The sequence below is a fragment of the Lissotriton helveticus genome, chromosome 10 (assembly GCF_964261635.1).
Source record: "Lissotriton helveticus chromosome 10, aLisHel1.1, whole genome shotgun sequence".
In the NCBI taxonomy this organism is placed as follows: Eukaryota; Metazoa; Chordata; class Amphibia; order Caudata; family Salamandridae; genus Lissotriton; species Lissotriton helveticus.
In genome coordinates this window covers 730,700,910-730,723,289 of record NC_136071.1, presented here as the reverse complement: position 1 = coordinate 730,723,289, position 22,380 = coordinate 730,700,910, and the positions used below count along the sequence as shown (strand labels likewise).

General features: G+C 48.4%; 1 protein-coding gene across 4 annotated transcripts in view; it reads right to left on the bottom strand.

The window, feature by feature from the left end:
* The window catches only part of ZMYND11 (zinc finger MYND-type containing 11), an 836,880-nt gene that overhangs the window by 535,728 nt on the left and 278,772 nt on the right, over window positions 1-22,380 (bottom strand). For all 4 annotated transcript variants that reach the window (XM_078663281.1, XM_078663280.1, XM_078663283.1 and 1 more), the window contains 2 exons: window positions 17,031-17,190; window positions 199-252 (listed from right to left, as the gene is read on the bottom strand). In XM_078663281.1, the coding sequence (XP_078519407.1) occupies window positions 199-252; window positions 17,031-17,190 (214 nt within the window). The remainder of the gene's footprint in view (window positions 1-198; window positions 253-17,030; window positions 17,191-22,380) is intronic.

The following is a 22,380-nucleotide window of genomic DNA, read 5'->3' as shown; positions in this document are numbered from 1 at the left end:
GTTAGCAACACTGTCCCCCAGTTAAACACTTATACCCAAGCTATTTTGTGTTTCACAAAAAAACCCGTCCCGCTAATTTTGGATCAAAACTCTGTAGTAATAACTTATTTATTAACTGATTTAATCTTAATTAGACAACGAAAAAAAAAGTTTGGATTTACATACTTGTAAGTTCGACATTAAAGCACTTTAACAAACCTCAGGTGCATTCACTGTTTTTCCCTCTCTTCCGAGAATCTGATGCTGTTTCATCTGCAATAATTTACAAAAGTGTTGTGCTAAACAGAACCAACATTTTCCAAATGGAGTGAAAAGTAATCATTGTAAAAATGTACGTACGTAACAAAACTCAATATATAAATATTTTGAGCATACATTTTATTTTCATTTGGTAAAAAATTCAATAGCAATCAAAAGAAGTATAGAGACTACTCAGACCTCAGCGTCACAATAGTTTTTCATTGCTAGAATGAGCTACAGTTCAGCTTACCATGGTCCATAAAAACTGTAGCAGTTACAATTTACATTTTAATCTAAAACTATATCAAACATCCCAGGCATCACAAAAAGTGACAATTAAAACAGTTCTCAATATTAAAAAATCTAATGTGAAGCAGGAATAGGAAACTGACACACTGAAAATAATGGACCTAAAATTACAACATAGTGGACTATCAATGTTGAAGGTTCATGCAATGGAGTTCAGAATAAAATAAACTTCGTATTTTCATTGAACATCTATTAAGTGAAAGTCACCCTATCCAAAGAGGCACCCTCTAAACAAATCAAAAGTGCAGTGTCATGTTGGGGGTCAACCCCCATTTGCTTCAGAGCCTCACTTTGCCTGGTTTTCACAGAGTACTCAAATTCAGCATACTCTCTCAGAACTGTGCCTTCTGTAGTGAACAGGAAACCCTTTCACAGCCAAGCAACACAATACTCTAGACGGTACCCACTTAGCTCTGCTGGGAGGAAATCAATTTCTATTGAGTTCATAATACTATCTCACATAGTCACAAACGTCCTCGTTTAACAGGATGTGCTGTAAATGTTTGGAACAGTGACTCACAGATTTTATGCTTATGATCTTCTTTGCTTGAGCTTAGCTGACAAACATTTATATTCTGTTTTGCCCAATGATGTTCAATAAGTAGCCTGAGCCCCTCCTCAATGAGTTTTCAATATATCCAATTTTACCACTTCTGAACCTTATTCTAGCACCAGCAGGCTGGACGTAGTACATTTTCAGCTTACACTGCTTAACAAATCAAATTATAAGTATGACTGACATCTTAGAGCTGTGGTTCTAAATGACTCACTTCTCACATAGTACCCCACCACATTTAGATACTTCAGGATATTTGACGACCTATTTGAGGGTAATTTGACAACAGCAATCTCAGCACTCCGAGCTCAAAAGCGATTCTGGAAGATACTTCCTCTAAAAGTCATGAGCCGTACCGCTCTGGTGAAAATTATTGTGTTGCCCTAAACTGCTGTATTATTTTTCAAATCTCCCACTCTATGTTCCGCCGAAGCTCTTTCGAGAGCTAGAATGGCTGTTCCGGGATTTCACATGGAATTGCGGGAGACCGCGAGCTTTGTGGAAACTGTACGCTTCTACTGATCAGAGCGGCTGGCCCTAATATGGAACTGTATTATTTGGCTGCCCAACTTCAATGGGTGACGAAACGGCTTGACAGTCAGAATTTGGGGGGCGCGGCGACCGAGGCACAGCCCTGGACCCGCTCTCAGATCATCATTTGTTTCACCCTGTCACGAAACTTCCAAGGCAAAACAACTACACCTGGGCTTGGTGATACGCTGTTATAAGAGGAGCTTATATCTTACCCGTGCGACCCTTCCATATGCCCCTCTCCTGCCATTGCTTGGCACACCACGAGGCAGACTGGATACATCGGAGGCAGCTCTGGCGAACTGGCATGCCACGAGGGTAACCACGCTAGGCGACCTTTATGGTGACGGTGCACTGCTGCCATTTGTGACACTGGCTGAGAATGATGAGTTGCCAGCAGGCCAATTCCTCCTATACACTTCCCTTCTGAAAGCGCTATCAGGTGCCTGGGGAGACTTGACGATGGAACCGCAGACACATCTGCTACTTCAATACCTACATGTCATGGAGGCAGGCTCCCACGTGGTGCATTGGTTAGTGGAAGTGCTCCTTACACACACACTCAAACCGATGGCAAGGCTCTGAGTCAGTTGGGTGACAGACAGAGGCAGGCCATGGACTGATAAAGAATGGGCTGTCGTGCTGGCGGGCCCCAAACACGTACCAAGGAATTCCACATTCAAACTTATACAGATGTATATCGTCCAAAAGGCGTATCTCTCGCCTGACAAGATAAATAGATATTTCCATACTACCGCCTCTACATGCCCACGCTGCCAGCAGTTAGATGCAGATTTGCTTCACATGCTTTGGGCGTGCATATCCCTACAGCAATACTGGCAAGAGGTATTCACAACAATAGCCACATGTACAGACACGCCCTTGCTGCTGACATGGGAGATTTGTAGACTGGGACTCTCTACCAGATCAAAAAACAATAAGATCACCTCAAGAATCCCGGGACCTGAGTTTAATCAAGGCAAACAGATTAATAACAAAAAGATGGAAACATGCGGATCCACCAGCAGTGGCTGGCTGGAAACGCTCACTTGTAATTTGGGCGCAAGTGGAGAGCACTGCATTACATAGGGAGGAGACGGCAGGGCTTCGCAAATACCCTATAGCGCAGGGCTGGGACGCTATTTTAATGGCCCTTCAAGGCGGTGCCGCAGTGAACAATGCGGATATGCAGCCCGCTGATTCGCAACAGGCAGGATAGCACCCAGTTACATGATTACAAGAAGCTGTTGTGCCCTGACATACAGACAACCACATATCCAGAAAATCTACGAGTTTGAGATAGTTGCTGTTCATCCAGTCAGCAACACATTTCATGCATCTATTGAACCTGTCTTTGATGGACGTTGGATTGTTATTCAGAGAGAGGATGAGTTGGGTGTCGTGGGCGTAGAAGATGATGTGGAGTCTGTGGCTTTTGATGATGTTGGCCAGGGGGGTCATGTATGTTTTAAAGACAAATGGGCTGAAAGATGATCCTTGAGTCACCCCGCAGGTGATGTTCTTAGGGAGAGAGGATGATTTTCTACGTTCTTCCTGTGAGGTGTGCGATCCACTTGAGGGCTGCTCCTTGGATTCTGATCTGGTGGAGGTTGTTGATCAGTGTGTGGTGGGATATGATGTGTTGAAAGCTGCTGAGAGTTTGAGTAGGATGAGGGCAACTGTTTCTCCCTGGTCTAGCAGCATTCGGATGTCATATACGGCTGCGATTAGAGCCGTCTTGTCACTGTGATTTCTTCTGAAACTAGATTGGGAGGGGTCCAGGAGGTCGTGATTCTACAGATGTCTGGTAAGCTGGAGGTTGTTTGACTTCTTGATGACCTTGGATGGGAGGGGAGCAAAGAGATGGGACAGTAGTTATTGAGTTCTCTTGGGTCCGTTGATAACTTCTTCAGCAAAGGCTTCATGTCAGATGTTTTCAATTTTGGGGGAAGTGGGCTGTGGTGATCGAGGAGTTGAAGACTTTGGTGAGTTCTCTGCTGATGAGTTGACTGCTGAGATTGAAAGTATGTTGATGGCAGGGGTCTGCAGAGGCTCCAGAGTGGATGGATCTCATGATGGTCGCTATTTCCTGTTTTTTAGTGAGGGAGTTCCACGAGGTGAGCTGGTGCGGGTGAAGTCTTTCGGCATGAGGAAATTGATGCTGTGAGCAGCAGGGGTTTGGTGTGTCAAGTCTTGGTAGATGGTATTCATTTTGTTGTGGGAAAAGTCTGCTAGGGCATTGCAGAGATCTGCGAGGGTTTTGCTGAAGGGGTAGTGAATTCCGTGACTATGTCTAAGAGTTCCTGGAATTGTTGGAGCTGTCATTGACATTGGTGGCTACGGTGGTTTTCTTGTTTTTCAGGAGGTGGTGGTAGCAGTCAAGGGCTGCTTTGAAGCGTATTCCGTCCTCGAGGGTCTTACTGGCGCACCATCTCCACTCATTCTATCTAGCGACCCTTGACCTTGCTGGTAGGTCGCTCCCCCACGACACAGCTCCGCCTGTGTGTCCTGACCCTGCCTCAGCTGCCACTGCTGTATAAGTTGAGGCCTTCCTCCACCCGCAGGCTACCACCTGCACCTCATCACTGGTGGCCGGTGGTAGGTCTTAGGTTTGTAACACTGTCGCTGTCTGTCTGTCTCCCATGTACTGCCCATACTGTCTTCTGGTGTCTGTGACCGCTGTTGCTTGTCTCCCCCCTGTGCCGGCATACTTATCTGTGCCCGTTTTCTTGCCTTCTGTTCCCCAATTGTGCTCGTTTTCTTGCCTGCTGCTCCCCTGATTTGTGGTTGTTTTCTTGCCTTCTGCTCCCCCTCGCTGCCCCTGATTTGTGCCTGTTTTCTTGCCTTCTGCTCCCCTGATTGTGCTCGGTTTTCTTGCCTTCTGCTCCCCCGATTGTGCTAGTTTTTCTTGCCTTCTGCTCCCCTGATTGTGCTCGTTTTCTTGCCTCCTGTTCCCCCGATTGTACTGGTTTTCTTGCCTCCTGCTCCGCTGATTGTGCTCGTTTTCTTGCCTTCTGTTCCCCCTCGCTGCCCCTGATTGCGCCCGGCTGCCTTGGTGCCCTCGCCGCTCCCGTTTTCGCCGCTGCGTCCCCTGCGGCCTCGTCACCCACACTGACCATTTGCTGCCCCTGCCTCCCGCCTCCCTGTTGCTTCTTCCTCCCACATCCTCATTTATGGTGCAGTGAGGAGAGCGACCCTTGACCTTGCTGGTAGGTCGCTCCCCCACCACACAGCTCCGCCTGTGTGTCCTGACCCAGCCCCAGCTGCTGTAGAAGTCGAGGCCCACCTCCACCCGCAGGCTACCACCTGCGCCTCATCCCTGGTGGCCAGTGGTAGGCCTTAGGTGTGAATCACTGTCGCTGTCTGTCTGTCTGTCTTCCCTGTACTGCCAATACTGTCTTCTGGTGTCTGTGACCGCTGTTGCCTGTCTCCCCCGTGCCTGCATTCTTCTCTGTGCCCGTTTTCTTGCCTTCTGTTCCCTGATTGTGCTCGTTTTCTTGGCTTCTGCTCCCCGGATTTGTGCTTGTTTTCTTGCCTTCTGCTCCGCCTCGCTGCCCCTGATTTGTGCCCGTTTTTTTACCTCCGGTTTCCTGTTTGTGCCCGTTTTCTTGCCTTCTGCTCCCCTGATTGTGCTCATTTTCTTGCCTTCTGCTCCGCTGATTGTGCTTGTTTTCTTGCCTTCTGTTACCCCTCACTGCCCCTGATTGTGCCCAGACCCCTGCTCCCGTTCCCGCCGCTGCGTCCCCTGCGGTCTGCCCCCCTCACTGCCCTTTCGCAGTCCCTGCCTCCCGCCTCCCAGCTGCTCCTCCCTCCCACATTCCCATATATGGCGGCCGCTGCACGGCCTACGGCAAGCCTGTCGGCGCACATCCGCGTCCAGCGGCAGAAACCTTGGTCCCCGCACCCGCCACGATGACCACCACCGCTACGATGCCAGCACACTCCATGCTCTCAACCCTGGACGGACCCACAACTGCTTTAAGGCCACCCCGAAACGCATGCACGGCCGGCCCCTTCACCTGCCGGAACTGCAGCTACACCAGCCTCAGAGCAGCCAAGCACCCCGCCAAGAAAGACCTCAACCACCTCCGATGCATCCAACTGAACACTCGCTCCACACGCAAACACACAGGCGAGCTCTGGGATCTGCTCGACACATCATCCTTGGGTGTCGCCTTCCTGACAGAGACGTGGATGAACGACTCCTCCGCACCCGACGTCGCCATAGCCATCCCCGACGCCTACAAGGTCACCCACAGAGACCGCACCAACGGAGTCGAAGGAGGAATCGCTATTGTCCAGAAGAACAGCATCAGGGTCTTGACAAGCACCGAGAACACTCTCAGCACCGCCAAACACATGCATTTCCAGATCCACACAGACCCCAACTCCACCCTCAGAGGCACCCTTGTCTACAGACCACCCCGGACCCCGACCTCAGTTCAGCAACTCCATCGTCGACTCCATCAGCACGCACGCCCTGACCTCCACCGACCATATCCTCCTCGGAGACCTGAACTTTCACCTTGAGAACAACCACAACACAACAGCAACTGGACAACCCTGATCAATAACCTCGCCAACCTCGGACTGAGGCAACTCGTCACAACACCTTCCCACTCCGCTGGCCACACGCTTGACCCCATCTTCTCCGCTTGCCCCCACGTCTCCTTCAGCCACACCTCCGAACTCCTCTGGACCGACCACCGTTGCATCCACTTCTCCTTCCAGAAACCCACCACACACCACCGCACCCAACAGATTCCTCAGCGCTACTGGAGAAAAATCACCGAAGACCAACTACACGCAAACCTCGCTCTCAGCCCACCCACCGAACCCTCCAACACCGACGATGCTGCCCACAGCCTCACACGCTGGATCGACGACTGCGCCAACACCCTCGCCCTGCTGAAGAAACCCCCCCACAGAGACACCAGCAAGAGGGCCAGCTGGTTCACCCCAGAACTCCTAGCCTCCAAGCGAGCCGGACGGAAACTAGAGAAGAAATGGCACAGCAAACAGACTTGGGACAGCCACTCAGACCACAAGGATGCCACCCGCAACCACCATCACCTAATCAGGACTGCCAAGAGGACCTCCTTCAAAGACCGCCTCGACAACAACGCACACACCAGCAAGGAGCTCTTCAACATCCTTAAAGTACTCTCCAATCCCAGCTCCAACACCAACGACAACCCGCCGTCGCAAGCCCTGTGCGACTCACTCGCCACTTTTTTCTACCGCAAGATAGCAGACATCCACGACAGCTTCATCACCCAGACAGCAACACAAAAGACTCTCTGCACACCATCGACCATGACCCGCTGCTAGCCTGGGCCAGCGTGAGCATCGATGACACCGTCAAGACCATGAGCACAGTCCACTCCGGCTCCCCGTTAGAACCATTCCCGCACCCCATCTTCAACAAAGCCAGCAGCTCCATCGCACCCCACCTGCGTAACGTCATCAATCTCTCCCTCGAGACCGCGACCTTCCCAGAGGGCTGAAAACACACTGAGATCAACCCTCTACTCAAAAAACTCATTCAGACCCTAGAGACCTCAAGATCGTCAGCAGACAGCTAACCCGATACCTCGAAGAAAACAGATTCATTTACCCTTCCCAGTCAGGGTTCTGCAGCAACCACAGCACCGCCCTCATCGCCGCTACTGACAACATCAGGACCATGCTGGACAACAGTGAGACCGCAGCCCTCATCCTCCTGGATCTCTCCGCCGCCTTCGACACCGTCTGCCACCGCACACTACACACACGCCTCCACGCCGTAGGGATCCAAGACAAAGCCCTGGAATGGACCACCTCCTTCCTCTTCGGCAGAACCCAGAGCGTCCGCCTCCTCCCTTTCCGATCCAAAGCCTCCAAGATAATCTGCGGCATACCCCAGGGATCCTCCCTAACTGTTCAACATTTACATGGCCCTGCTCGCACATGTCGCCCGACAGCACGACCTCAACATAATCTCCTACGCCAACGACACTCAACTGATCCTCTCCCTTACCAAGGACTGCATCACCGCCAAAGCCAACCTCCACGAAGGAATGAAGGCCGTAGTCGACTGGATGAATATCAGCCAACTGAAGCTGAACTCGGACAAAACGGTGGTCCTCATCCTCGGCTCCAACCCATCAGCCTGGGACGACTCCTGGTGGCCGACGGCACTGGGGGCAGCCCCAACACCCACCGACCACGCACGCAACCTGGGAATCATCCTCGACTCAATGCTCTCCGTCACCAAGCAAGTCAACGCCATCTCCTCCTCCTCCTGCTTCAACACCCTCTGCATGCTCCGTAGGATCTACAAGTGGATCCCGACAGATACAAGAAGAACAGTCACCCAGGCCCTCGTCAGCAGCAGACTCGACTACGGAAACGCCCTCTATGAAGGAGCCCCGACCAAGCTCATCCAACGACTGCAACGCATCCAAAACGCCTCGGCACGACTGATCCTCGATGTTCCAAGCCACGGCCACATCACCCCCCATCTGAGAAACCTGCACTGGCTGCCCGTCAACAAGAGGATATCCTTCAAGCTGCTCATCCACGCACACAAGGCACTCCACAAGACCGGCCCAGCCTACCTCAACAGATGGCTCTCCTTCTACATCCCCAACCGCCAGCTACGCTCCGCCGACCTCTCACTCGCCACCGTCCCGCGCATCCGAAGAACAACTACTGGCGGGAAATCCTTCTCCCAGCTCGCCGCCAAGACCTGGAACATCCTTCCACTGAGCCTATGACAGACCCAAGACCTGCTGACCTTCAGGAGACTTCTCAAGACCTGGTTTTTCGATCAGTAGAGGTCCCCTCCTTCCCTCCCCAGCGCCTTGAGACCCTCACGGGTATGTAGCCCGCTCTACAAATGGTTGATTGATTGATTGATTCAATCTGTAGTGAAGTTTCTGGGGTTTTAGTTCTTCCGTGAACCAGTAGGGGTGTTGTGTTCATTTCTTGGGGTTGGTAGGTTTCCTCAGGGAGACTTCATCAGCGCTTGCTGTGATCCAGTTTGTGAAGTGGTCTACCGCTTGATCTGTGTAGTCCGTGGAAGTGGGGAGGTGGGAGTTGAGGGCATTGGTCCAGAGCTGTTCGGATACCTAGAACCTTTTGTACCATGTTTCGCTGGCACTGAAGGTGGGGTTGTTGAGGGGTTCCGAGATGAAGTGTATTCAGTGGTGGTCAGTCCAGGTGAGCCCTTCAGTGTGGGTGTCTTTAACTCTGTTTCTGGCTGCAAAGATAGGATCGAGTGTGTGTCCTGCGATGTGGGTAGGGTCTGTGACCAGATGCTCAAGTCCGAGGTAGGCCATACTTTCTAGAAGGTCAGCCATGTTGGTGTCGGTGTTCTCAAGTTAATGGCAATAGGAGCGATGAAGTCAGGGATGGCACTGCACAAGGAAGGGCGGGGTCTCATAGAACTGTAGGCGAGGGCACATCGGACTGTGGTTTTGTTGTTTGTTAGGAGTTGAAAGTTTAGGTGCTCCATGAAGGGGGTAAGGGGATCTGTGGTGGCTTCACATTGAGTCTACATATTAGTGTGTAAACCAATCACGACAATAAGTAACAAAATAGACATAAAATAGATAATTTGTAAAATGTACCCGAATGCAACATATATACATGGCATTGACTGAGAACGAGGGACTCTGGAGATGGAAGGTTGCTTAAAATGGTAGATTTGCATTTCCAACTGGCACACATTTAGACACTGATAGCATGTGAGTAGAGAAATTCACAAGACGAAGGGTGTGAAGGTCTACTCAAAAGTATGCAAATAAACAGAGGTGTGAACAGTACCAAGAAAGTGGCATATTAGAACAGTTAATATAAGCCAATGGTGCTGGATCCTGTTGGGGTAGTCCGTTTGAAAGGTTTCCATTGTCATCTCACTAGTAGACGTTTGATTAAGGAGTCAGAATGCAAGAAAATAATCTTCCAGTGAAAGAAACTGCCTAAATCAACCCTGGGATATCAACCCTGCAACAAAAATAATCCAGCTTCCCTACTTCTGGCAAGTCCACCAGATTTAATCACAATAAATTCTGCATGCAATTGTTTTAATTGGGCTCACATTTCTTTCAACAGCCCATTAAAAGGGGTGAAGAAAGTAAATTGAAAATCACCGTGTTGATTTAGTACAACGCAAACAGTACATCTGCCTAATGGTTGAAACTAAGTCACATGAAGATTGATCAGTGTTTTAACTGCTTCAAGTTTCCTTGTGGAACAACAGTGCAGAGAGAGCTAATCTGTGGAATATTTCCCAAGTGAAATGCTGCTTCTCTGAAAATTGTCAATTAGAAGTGACGTATATATAAAAAAAGTGCTCACTCAAATTGAGAAAGACATTTCCCTTACCAACACATGAAAAATAATATTGTCAATATTATAGACAATAAAACATTTGTGTTTAAAACATTAACAACATTGCATTGGGTATTTCACTGAATGAAGAAGCCTGTGGTTAAATTAATTTGACTTTTACAGAAAAGCAATGTTTAACATTGAGGCAGAGAGAACATGGACAATATTATTGTTATATTTAAAATACCAGAGATAAAGTCAGATAAGAAAATTTACACATAAGACACTGAGAAAAACAAATTCTCTAGACTAGAAATAAGGAAAAGGGGCTTCAAGCATCCTGCCAAATCAAGCTTGTAAGCCAACTTATTGAATCCAAAAAAACATCACCACCAATCTAATCATGCAAAAGAGTCTAACGTTTTGAAATTGCATGTTACTTCATATCACTGTACCTTAAAAGAAAATGTCTTGCAAATGTGAAACAACCTACAACTTTGTGCCTCAGTACATTTGTAATGCACACAAATACTGCAGGTACATCAAAAAAGCTCAAGATTAAAGTTGTTCAATATGTTTGACATTTAGTAGTAATGTGGATTGAATATGCTACTTACCAGTATGCATCTGTTCTTGGCATGTAGGGCTGCTAACATTCATATCTTAGCATTAGATCGCCGCCTAGTGTTTGGCTCGGATGATTGCACATTGTTGTCCTGGAAGAGTCTTCGAAGTATCCTGAGATAGGTGGCTCCTCCCCTGGACTACAGTGCGCATGGGCATCGGCTCCATCCCCAGATTGTTTTTCGCCATTGTGGCAGAAGATGGAGTGAAAAGTGTAAAGGATGTCCATGCTAATGAATAAATACAATAGTATATCCGCAGCTGCGACAGGCACCGGGGAGGAGGGCGGGCGATATGAATGTTAGCAGCCCTACATGCCAAGAACAGATGCATACTGGTAAGTAGCATATTCAGTTCGAGGCATGTGGGCTGCTAAATTCATATCTTAGCATAGAATACATAGCAGTCCCTCCATCAGCGGCGGTTGCCCGTGCCAGCTGCAGAAACCTGAAACAGTGTCTTCAGAACAGCCTGTCCTACAGCAGCTTGCTGCTTGGAATGCACATCAACACAGTAGTGTTTAGTAAAGGTGTGTGGTGTAACCCACGTGGCTGCTCTGCAAATATCCTCTAAAGGAATGTTCCCTAGGAAAGCCATGGATGCCCCCAGTTTGCGTGTGGAGTGCGCTCTGGGGGGTATTGTTAAAGTGCGCTTGGCTTTTTGATAACATATCTGGATGCATTTAACAATCCATCTGGCTATCCCTGCTTTGGAAATCGGGTTGCCTTTGTGTTGTGGTGCGAAGGCAACAAAGAGTTGTTTTGTTTTTCTAAAGGGTTGTGTTCTGTCTATGTAGTACATCAACGCCCTCCGTACATCTAAGGTATGGAGCATTCTTTCCGCCACCGTTTGCGGGTTTTGAAAGAATGCTGGTAAGTCAATAGTTTGGTTTAGATGAAACTGTGACACCACCTTCGGAAGGAATTTGGGGTTAGTGCGTAGCACTACCCTATTTGGATGGATTTGAATGAATGGCTCTTGGATTGTGAGCGCCTGCAGCTCACTGACACGCCTCAGAGACGTAATAGCTACAAGGAAAGCTACTTTCCACGTAAGGAACTGGAATTCACACGAGTGCAGTGGCTCAAATGGCGGTCCCATCAGTCTGGTGAGAACGACATTGAGGTTCCACACCGGAGCTGGCGGTGTTCTTGGGGGAATGACTCGTTTCAGACCTTCAAGGAAGGCTTTAATGGCAGGCACCCTGAAGACAGAGAGGTGCTGCCTGTTCTGGAGATAAGCCGCTATGGCGGATAGATGTATCCGAATGGAAGTGTACGCTAGATTGCACTTGTAAAGATGCAACAGATAGCAGATGATGTTGGGGATAGATGCATCTTGCGGGTTGATGTCATTGGCTGTACAGTAAATGACAAAACGCTTCCACTTTGCAGCATAGCATGCTCTAGTAGTTGGTTTCCTCGCCTCCTTGATGATGTGCATGCACTCCGGAGGTAGGTTAAGGTATCCAAACTCTAGGACTTCAGGAGCCAGATCGCCAGGTTGAGCTGTTGTGGATCTGGATGCTGAATGTCTCCATGGTTCTGCGTCAAAAGACTGGGCGTGAGGCGCAGTCTTTGATGCGGCACCACTGAGAGTTCGAGGAACGTGGTGTACCAAGCCTGGCGCGCCCACGTTGGAGCAACCAGGATGAGAGTCATCTCGTGCTGCCTTAGCTTTCTTGCGACCAGCGGTATTAGAGGGGCTGGCGGAAAAGCGTACGCAAATTTGCCTGACCAGTTCATCCATATCGCATTCCCCTGCGACTGTGGGTGAGGGAACCTGGCGGCAAAGAGTTGGCATTTTGCGTTCTCTGCTGTGGCAAACAGGTCTATCTCCGGATGACCCCACTGCTGGAAGTACGGGTGGAGAACAGATGGGTGTATCTCCCACTCGTGCATTTGATGGCTGTATCTGCTGAGCAGATCCGCCATCTGATTGTCCTTTCCTGGGAGGTGTTCTGCCATGAGGAAAATGTTCCTCTGAATGGCCCACTTCCACATGCTCTGAGCCAGATGAGACAGCTGTGGCGAGTGGGTGCCTCCCTGCTTTTGAATGTAGTACATCGCGGTCATGTTGTCCGTCCGGACTAGCACGACTTTGTTGCACAGATGTACAATGAAGGACTTGAGCGCCATGAAGATTGCCATCAGTTCCAGATAGTTGATGTGCATCTTTTGTTGCTGCGTCGTCCATAGTCCCTGCACTGTGTAAGTGAGCACATGAGCTCCCCATCCCTGGAGAGATGCGTCCGTTGTCAGGACAATCTGCGGCACGGGCTCTTGGAACAGTCGGCCCTTGCAAAGGTTGTGTGGAGTCCACCAATGCAGAGAGTCGTATGCCCGACTGGTAACCAACACTAGGTCTGTCAATTGCCCACGAGCCTGTGTCCACTGATTCGCTAAGCACTCCTGGAGCGGGCGCATATGTAGCCGTGCGTGAGGGACTATGAAGATGCAGGAGGCCATCATGCCTATCAATTGCATGAACACTCTCGCTGGAAGCGAGTGTTGTGGCCTGAACTTTTGGATCAGAGCCTGCATGCTGTCTATCCTGACTTGGTTTGGCTGAGCCATGGCCGTCAGGGTGTTGATCGTTGCACCTAGGAACTGCCGGACATGCGCCGGCTGAAGATGCGATTTTGGGTAGTTCAGAGAGAAACCCAGATCGTGAAGAAGGTGAATTGTAGTCGACATGTCTGCGGCGCACTGTTGCTCTGACTTGGCTTGCACGAGCCAGTCGTCTAGGTAGGGGTAGACATGGATGTTCTGCCTCCTGAGGTGCGCCGCTACTGTCGCCAGACACTTGGTGAACACCCTCGGGGCTGTTGTGACTCCGAAGGGTAGGACTTTGAACTGGTAGTGCCTGCCTTGAATAGTGAACCTGAGGTATTTCCTGTGTGACGGGTGTAGTGGAATGTGGAAATAAGCATCCTTGAGATCTAAGGTTGCTAAGAAGTCTCCCTGGTTTAGCAAGGGAAGAATCTGTTGCAGTGTAAGCATGTGGAAATGTTCTGATAGTATGTACAGGTTGAGGGGACGTAGATCTAGAATGGGCCTGAGAGATCCGTCCTTCTTTGGAATAAGGAAGTACAGGGAATATACCCCCGTGCCTTCCTCCCCCACCGGCACGAGCTCGATTGCTCCCTTTTGCAGCATCACCACTACTTCCTGCTGCAATAAGAGCAAGTGCTCTGCGGACATAGGCCGTTGCCTTGGCGGGATGTTGGGTGGAGTGGACTTCAACTCTAGGCAATAACCATACTGGACTAGTTGTCGCACCCACCTGTCTGTGGTGATGTTTCTCCAGACGGGCAGGAACTGCTGCAGTCTCCCCCCGACAGGTGTTAGGTGGTCGGGGGGCAGTGACAGAGAGTCACTGTTTGCTGGGAGTAGAGGTGCGGGAGCTGTTGTTTCCTCTGCCGCGACCTCTGTTGCTGTTATTCCTGTAACCTCCCTTGTTCTGTTTAGTGAATGAGGATTGTGCCCCACCTTTTGCGAACTGGGATTGTTGACCCATTTGTCCTCTGGTGACTCCACGTGCACCTGAGCGACGAAAATTGCTGCCACGAAACTGTTGTGACTGTAGGGCCCCCATAGACTTAGCAGTTTCTGTGTCTTTCTTTATTTTCTCTAGGGTGGTGTCAACATCCGGACCAAACAGACTATCAGGATTGACTGGCTGATTAAGAATTGTTGTCTGAATATCCGGTTTAAACCCTGAGATGCGGAGCCACGCTTGTCGTCTCAGCATAACGCTAGTGTTGATAGCTCTAGCAGCTGTGTCCGCAGCGTCAAGTGCACACTTGATGGCTGCGTTTGAGATTAGCTTCCCTTCCTCAATAAGCAGTTTGGTGCCCTCTTGGAACTGTGGAGGCAGGTGTTGTACAATCTGTTCTAGGGTGTCGTAGTGCGCCCTATCATAACGCGCCAAGAGCGCCTGTGTATTGGCGATGCGCCAAAAGTTTGATGCCTGTGCAGCTACTCTTTTGCCCCCTGCCTCTAGCACTTTGGATTCCTTATCCGGGGGAGGAGCTTCACCCGTAGTCTGGGAGTTGGCACGTTTCCTGGCATTGGCGACCACAAGAGAGTCCAGTGGCAATTGTCCCCGAATGTATGCGGGGTCTCCAGGAGCAGGTCTGTACTTCTTTTCAATGCGAGGGTTGACCACTCTCGCTCTCGTAGGCTCCTTAAATATGTCCCCAGCATGCTTGAGGACTCCTTTAAGCATAGGCAGTGTCTTTACTGTCCTTTCAGAGACTGAAAAAGTGTCGAAAAGGAAGTCTTCCTCAACAGGGTCGGCATGCATGTCCACATCGTGATTGGCTGCCGCCCTTTCGAGTAGTGCATGAAAGCCTGCTGAATCCTCAGTCGGGGATGCCCGTGCATTAAAAGGCTGCGGGTCCTGCCCCGCACCTTGGGTGTTCTGGTCACCAGTGTCATCATATGAATCCGGTTGCACATCAGGTTCATTGATTGGGAAATTGTACTGCTCGTCCTCATCATACCCCTCACCCGCAGAGTGTTCTGGGGAGGGAGTAGGGCTCCGTCTCGGAGGAGGCTGGATTGGTTCCGTGAGGCCTGAGGCGTCAAGGGGCACCCTCTTCTTCTTTAGTGGGATGACATAGGGGTCCACTGGCTCTGAAGTGATTTTCCTCTTATAGAGGGTCAGTTTGCCTGTGTCAGCGTCGATGAAATGCTCCGAATCGTCCTCGGATTCGAGTACCTGACGCGGAAGTGGCCCAGTCGGTGAAGAAATCACCTGTTTCGGTGCCGATTTGGTTGAAAATGCTTTTGGCGCCTCCTTCGGCGGCAAAATAAAGAGAAGTTTCCCAGACGGCTTCTCTGGAGTGTCTTTTCGCGGCTGCGTTGACGGTATCGGAGCCGACGGGGCAAAGGCCTTCTCCCTGATTCTTTTCAGTGATTCGGCTATGGGGGACGGCACACTCACAGTTTGTGTCGGCGCTGACGAGGATGGTCTGATTTTCCCCTCGGATCCGACGTCCTTGTGGGCCTTGTGCGCTTTGGGCGCGGATCCTGTCTTTACCGCCTCCGATTCCTGCGTTCGGGGCACAGACTTCTTTCCGTGTGCCTGCGTAGCCTCCTTGGAGCCGACTTTGGCGGGTTTTGACGGTGTCGTAGCCGCTGACCCGTGCCGACCATCTTTCTTGGAGGACCCCTCCTCTGGCGTCGGTTTCGATTTCGCAGCATCGGAATCGACGGACTTCTTCGACTTCTGCGGACCGGAGGTCGACGGAGTCGATGGGGTAGCGGGCACGGTCGCTTTCACCGGCACGGTAGCCATCTTAGGGACACTCGAGTCCTTAACTTTCGGTTTCGTTTTCGGGTCGGCCATTTTAGGTGTTGTCGATCCCGATGGTTTCGGTTTCGGTTTCGAAACAGTCTGCCCAGCAAGTAAGTCCGTGGCCGGGCCCGAAGGCGGGGCTGTGGCTTGCGGCAACGGGTCCTGGGTAAGGCCGACAGGCGATCCCGTGTCCCGGTCGGTATCCTCGTAACCTTCGGGGCAGAGCTCGTCCCCTGAGCTGTCTGCCGCGGCCCCATAAATCTCATCGTCGTCTCCTACCTCGTCGACGTATTCAAGGCCTTGACCCGCGACTCCGTCGTCGTCTCCCGGATCCGCCTCGACCTCCGTCTCGGGTGGGGAGATTTGGAGATGATGACCCTGGTCCTCTTCGTCTTGGTCGCCGAAGATGTTCTCCGGATCCGGGGCCGCTTGTTTAGCTTCCATGCGCATCGCGCGCCGAAGCTTGAGAGTCTTCTTTGAGCGGAATTGTGCACACAACTTGCACTTGCCGTCGTCGTGGTCAGGCGAAAGGCATTTGTTACACACGGGGTGTAGATCGATGTGTGGGTACTTGGACCCACAGAGCGGGCAGTACTTAAACGGGCTCCGCTCCATGGCCGAAAAGGCTTGCAGTCGTGTCGCGATGAGAAGGCCTCAAAGTTCCGAGAGCGAAGAAAACTCCGCTTATTCCGGCTCCAAGAGACAGAAGACTCGAGACCGTGCGCAGACAATACCGACGCAAGAAAATCGAGGCCTTTTGGCCGCTAAAAGTTAGTTTTTCTTGGTTCCGACAGTAAGACGTCGAGACCACATCCGAACCCAATGGCGGAAAAAAACAATCTGGGGATGGAGCCGATGCCCATGCGCACTGTAGTCCAGGGGAGGAGCCACCTATCTCAGGATACTTCGAAGACTCTTCCAGGACAACAATGTGCAATCATCCGAGCCCAACACTAGGCGGCGATCTAATGCTAAGATATGAATTTAGCAGCCCACATGCCTCGAACACATATATATGTAAATATATATATAAACATCTAAATATTTATATTTCTACATATTGGTTGGATCACTACAGATGGTACTACAAAGAAAAAGATGCAATATAATTAGTGATATGTGATTTTATTTAGCTTAAAATAATACTTACAAGCTCATCCCCTGGCAACCAGTATCCTTCCTGCTCAATACCAGCCTTTGACCCCTTGCAGCCCACAGTAAGAGTTTCAACAATAAGACCATCCTTCACTGCTAAGCTTAGTTGTCGTGCGATCTCTTTTGGATGCATAGTATGGACTCTTGTCATATACCTGTCAAGAAAGCAAAAAACTCATAGGAGGCTTGGCACAGGCTACAAAACGACCCCTACAGGGACAATAATGGCAGCAGAGAACAAGTTACTTACCTTCACTAATGGTCTTTCTGGTGGTACCATTTTCCACACTCTCCTGGCCCAAGCTGGAGATGATATGAGCCTGGCCCGCCCTGATCATCTTCATAAAGCATGGCAGGAAAGGTAGCGGTGAAAGTCAAACATGAGCTCAGTCCAGACTAAAGACCAAAATGCGTCCACCAATTGGAAACTATAGTGCACAGTAATCATGACGCTGGTCATTCTTTGTGGTGATGAAAAGGCAGGGCATGCTCCATTTGAGGATGAAGACCTGTGCCACGCCACAACAAAGATGCCATTTATGGTTTGCCAGTTGACATCTAAACTCATCCACCCTGGTGTTTTGCAATCCAGTCAAACAATTGGCCATTAGGGAGATACCCCAACCATGTCCAAAGGCGGAGTGCTTCTGGGCACAAGGTTCAAGAATCCACGCTACCCTGCTTGGTACAATACCACATGACCACTCTATGGCCCCTTTGGCCAAAGGTGACTGAACTCCTGCAGAAGGATGATGGCTTAAGCCGCTGAAGAGTGAGTGAAGACAGGTGGGATGTGAATAGGAAAAGATGTAAAAGGCAGGGTGTAACATCCATTTCAAATGAAGTTATATTATATACACCAGTTTCAACATCAATGTATCTTTTCTCATCTACCTTCTTTTCCTTTTGATACTGTTAAGTTTCAGGCGCATTGAAACAACGAGCAGGAGTTATTTGCTGCTCCAAAAACTGAATTACTCTATCATTATGTATCAAATACACTGGGAGCTTAAAGATCATTCTAGAAAGTACACATTTAAGTATACTTGTTTCTAGAGGAGTATCATCCCATGTTTGTTCATATGAAGTGAATGGAATAAATGTAACTGATCTTGAACAATTTCAGATTTAAAATTGAACTGAGCTACATTGGTTATCGAATTTATTATACTGATTGCACGAATTTCCACCAGAGGATTATATTTCATTTGCTCAATCCAAATAAATATGTAGCAAACTTGTTGCAGATGTCCAATTTATACATACAACATTTTTTAACAATATAATTAGAAACCCGATAGTGGAACAGATCCCTAGGTCCATCATTGATGTTCTCATCACTAAGTTGCCTTTAGCTGATTTGAGAGTTATCAGGGTTGCAGCCTGGAAACAAGACCCTCTGTTATATGAATGTCACCTCATCAAGCATTACCACTGGTCTCAAAATATTATCACTCATGGGAGCAACCTGTTGTTCAGTTTAGTGCCATGGTCATTCTTCCCATTGAGGAGTGAGGGCCGGCACACTGTTACCATAACAGTAACTTTGTAAGGGTTAACACTGCTTGTAAGGAATTTCTCAACGATGGACCAGAAGACCTTCTGTTTGCTGAAACCGAACAACCCACAGAAATGCTGCATGCATGTTATAGCGAATACTGTGATTTGGTGAAATTGGTCTTGTTCAGCTGCTGTGTTCTTGTAGGTCTGTGACATTCCACTTACTACACAAACAAAATACTGTCAGACATTCTCCGATCTTACTATATTCTAAAAACAGTCAAACCCATCCAGATCACAGGTACTTATCAAGAGGCAGCTCCTAGAAAATGGACTAAGAAGAACGGACAAGCGAATAAATACAGGGAGGATATTCCCTTCAAATGATGACTGTGTGGCAAGCTCGGTTCTCTTTAACCCAACACTGGGAATAATGCCACATCTTGATACCTAGCCTCCCCCAAAATAAATAATGAAACCCTATTCATGACAATCTTATTTCCAAATGATAATTTTATTTTTCATTGATAACATTTAGCACAATGACAACTAGCTCACACCAGAATAATTATTTTGCAAACAATGTAGGTCATAACTGATAGTGTCTGAATAATTCACTAAAATCTGATTTTATTCACCTGACAAATACCCAACTTGGTAAATTCCAAGTTTAAGTATGCTAAACTATTTCCCAAAAACAAACGTTTGGAATGATAACTTTATTTCTTGAGTCTGTCAAAGCTTCAGCTGTGGTCTTTGTCCTATTTACACTGAAGCTGCAATATTGATGCAATGCACTGCGTTAGGGGGTAGAAGGAGGCCTACAACCCGATTTGCTTGCTTTAGGCTGACCTTTAAGTTCTCCTTTCAGTTAGCTGTTGACAGGATGGTGATAGGGAAGGAAAATTAGGTTCAAGGCACATGATTCTGGGGAAATTTTCTAACAAAAAAACGTATTCTGGATTCTGAAAAAATGTCGTTTTGACTTTTGGTACTATGAGCACTAAGGTTCACACACATACTTGAATTTCCCTCTGTATAGACGTTCACCACAATATTACTCTACATTTCATCTGCACAGCACAAATCCCAGAGGCTTTATAATCTGAAAATCCACTGAGGCGGTACCAGGTAGCCAGATGGGAAGCTGCACAAAGACAACCTATCTCCTCCCTCGCTCTAATGGGATGCCGAAAATCACCATCTCCAAAACCATCCTAGTCGTTGGCAGTCCCCGGTGGCAGGTTACACGATTATTCTCAAACTCTAGAATCCCAAGAGGTTGCTCTCTATTAGCAATTAATTTGAAGAGCTGATCTCACCTACCCCGTACTGAATGCAGCAACATTATTAAATGCAATGCAGCTCAGCTACAGGTTTCCAAATGCAAGCATATAAACAAACAGAATATTCAGACGGAAATACATAATTTCTATCTATTTACTTTACAGAGAAAATAACATATTCAAATTCAAAGGAAGAAGTAAAGTTTTCCTGAACAGTTTTCAATGTATGAATCAAAGTCCTGTACACACGTATTAAATATGATGAGTTTCCGGTGTCAGAACCTACTGTTTACAACAGTGTCCAATGGTAAATAACGGAGCTCGACATCAGATTTTAATGTGAAAAGAGTTTGTATTTCTATTTGATCAGTACAAAGAAACAAACCAGTCGACACGTGTTTCGTCACACCGTGTCACAGATGTGACTCTTCAGGGCTGTCTGTTTGTGGGAGAGCGAGAACGCGTGTGCCGGTGCAGTTCCACCCGGATTGCGGCAAATGAGAAAATGTTCTATAACGAGGATAAGTGAAAAAACACAGGAACCCCTGGTGTCCCTGATGGAGACACGGGGGCAACTCTGGACGGGTACATCCAAGTAGGGGGATATCTGTTCTCCTGGGATGCTATGTGGCAGTCGCGTCACGTATAGCTGTATCAGACAGCCCTGAAGAGTCACATCTGTGACACAGTGTGACGAAATACGCGTCAGCTGGTTTGTTTCTTTGTACTGATCAAATTGAAATACAAACTCTTTTCACATGAAAATCTGATGTCGAGCTCCATTATTTACCAATGGACACTGTTGTAAACAGTAGGTTCTGACACCGGAACCTCATCATATTTAATACGTGTGCACAGGACTTTGATTCAATTGTATCGTGTGGGTCTTTATCCACACACTTGCAGGGGTTGTTTTTCTCCTGGGTTTGTTCCCCCTGACCTGTTTGCACCGTGGCCTTACGATATATGTGTTTGGACTTAGGAAACGCACACGCTTGAGTGCCATTTCTTCCTGAACTTAATCCAACCCCATCACAGACAAAGAAACATAAATCAATCCCCACACAACCAGGAAGGTAATAGAGTACAAGCATGTTAACATAACCTATGCATCAAAACCTTCAAATATAACAGATAGGACAGCATTAGAAATATGTAAAGTTTAAAATATATAATCTTTCCAACCTTAATGAAGAAGATGCTGCAGTACTGCATCACCAACAGCTGTGTCATCTTGAACTGCCGACTGCAGACAGTAATGTTCGGTAAAAGTGTGCACACTTTTCCAAGTAGCAGCTCGGCAAATGTTCTCTAGAGTCACTCCAGCGAAAAGGGCCGTAGATGTCGACACTGTTCTTGTGGAATGAGCTTTAACCTTCCTTGATAAAGGTCTATTGGCCTTGTCATGACAGAAGGTAATTGTGGAAGACAACCACCTGGCAATAGTTGCTTTTGTGACAGCTTGACCGAAGGTGGGTTTTCCATAGGCAACAAACAGTTGTGTAGATTCACGTATGTCTTTCGTTTTTTGCAGATAGAATTTCAGACACCTTTTGACATCTAGAGAATGTAAAACCTTCTCTGCAGGAGTTTTGGGATCCGGGAAAAAGGTTCTGAGTTTGACCGGTTGATTAATGTGGAATTGAGTTGGCACTTTAGGAATGAATTTAGGGTTGGTCCTAAGTGTAACAAAGTCCTTAGAGAACTGCAGAAAAGGGGGAGTAATAGTGAACGCCTGTATTTCACTAACTCTGCGAGCAGAAGTAAGAGCCAACAGGATTGCAACTTTCCAAGTCAGAAACTTCAGTTCCGCTTTATGGATTGGTTCAAAGGGCCTTTTAAGAAGTTGGGAAAGGACTACATTAAGATCCCATTCCGGAGGAGGAGGACGAACTGGAGGAAAAGCTCTGAATAGTCCTTTAAGGAATTGTTTGATCAAGGAGGAAGAACATAAGGATGGTTTGTTGGAGTTCTTCCTGAATCTGGAGATTGCTGCCAGATGTACTTTAATAGAAGAAAAGGCTAGACCTGATTTAGCCAGAGAAAGCAGGTATGGAAGGATGGCTTCAGGAGGAGCCTGCAGCGGATGAACGTCATTATCTCCACACCATGAACAAAACCTCTTCCACTTGAAACGGTATGTTTTGATGGTACTTTGCGCACGTGCTTGCGACAATATCTTCCTGCATTCCGAGGGAATGTTTAGGTCTTTGAACTCTAGGAAATCAGGAGCCAAGCGTGCAAGTGCAGCGATTGAGGATCTGGATGTTGGATCTGACCGCCCTCTCTTGTCAGCATCGACATTGTCGGTTTGAGCCGAAACGGAGGCTGTTGAGACAGCAGGAGAAGCTCTTGAAACCAATATTGTCTTGGCCAACGTGGAGCAATGAGGATGAGAGTGCAGTGTTCCCTCTTCATCTTTTGCAGGACTTTCGGAATGAGCGGAATTGGAGGATAAGCGTACGCAAACATTCCGGTCCATCTCATGAGGAGGGCGTTTCCTCTTGACCCCCGTCCTGGGAACCTGCTGGCATAAAACAGGCACTTGCTGTTTTGCTG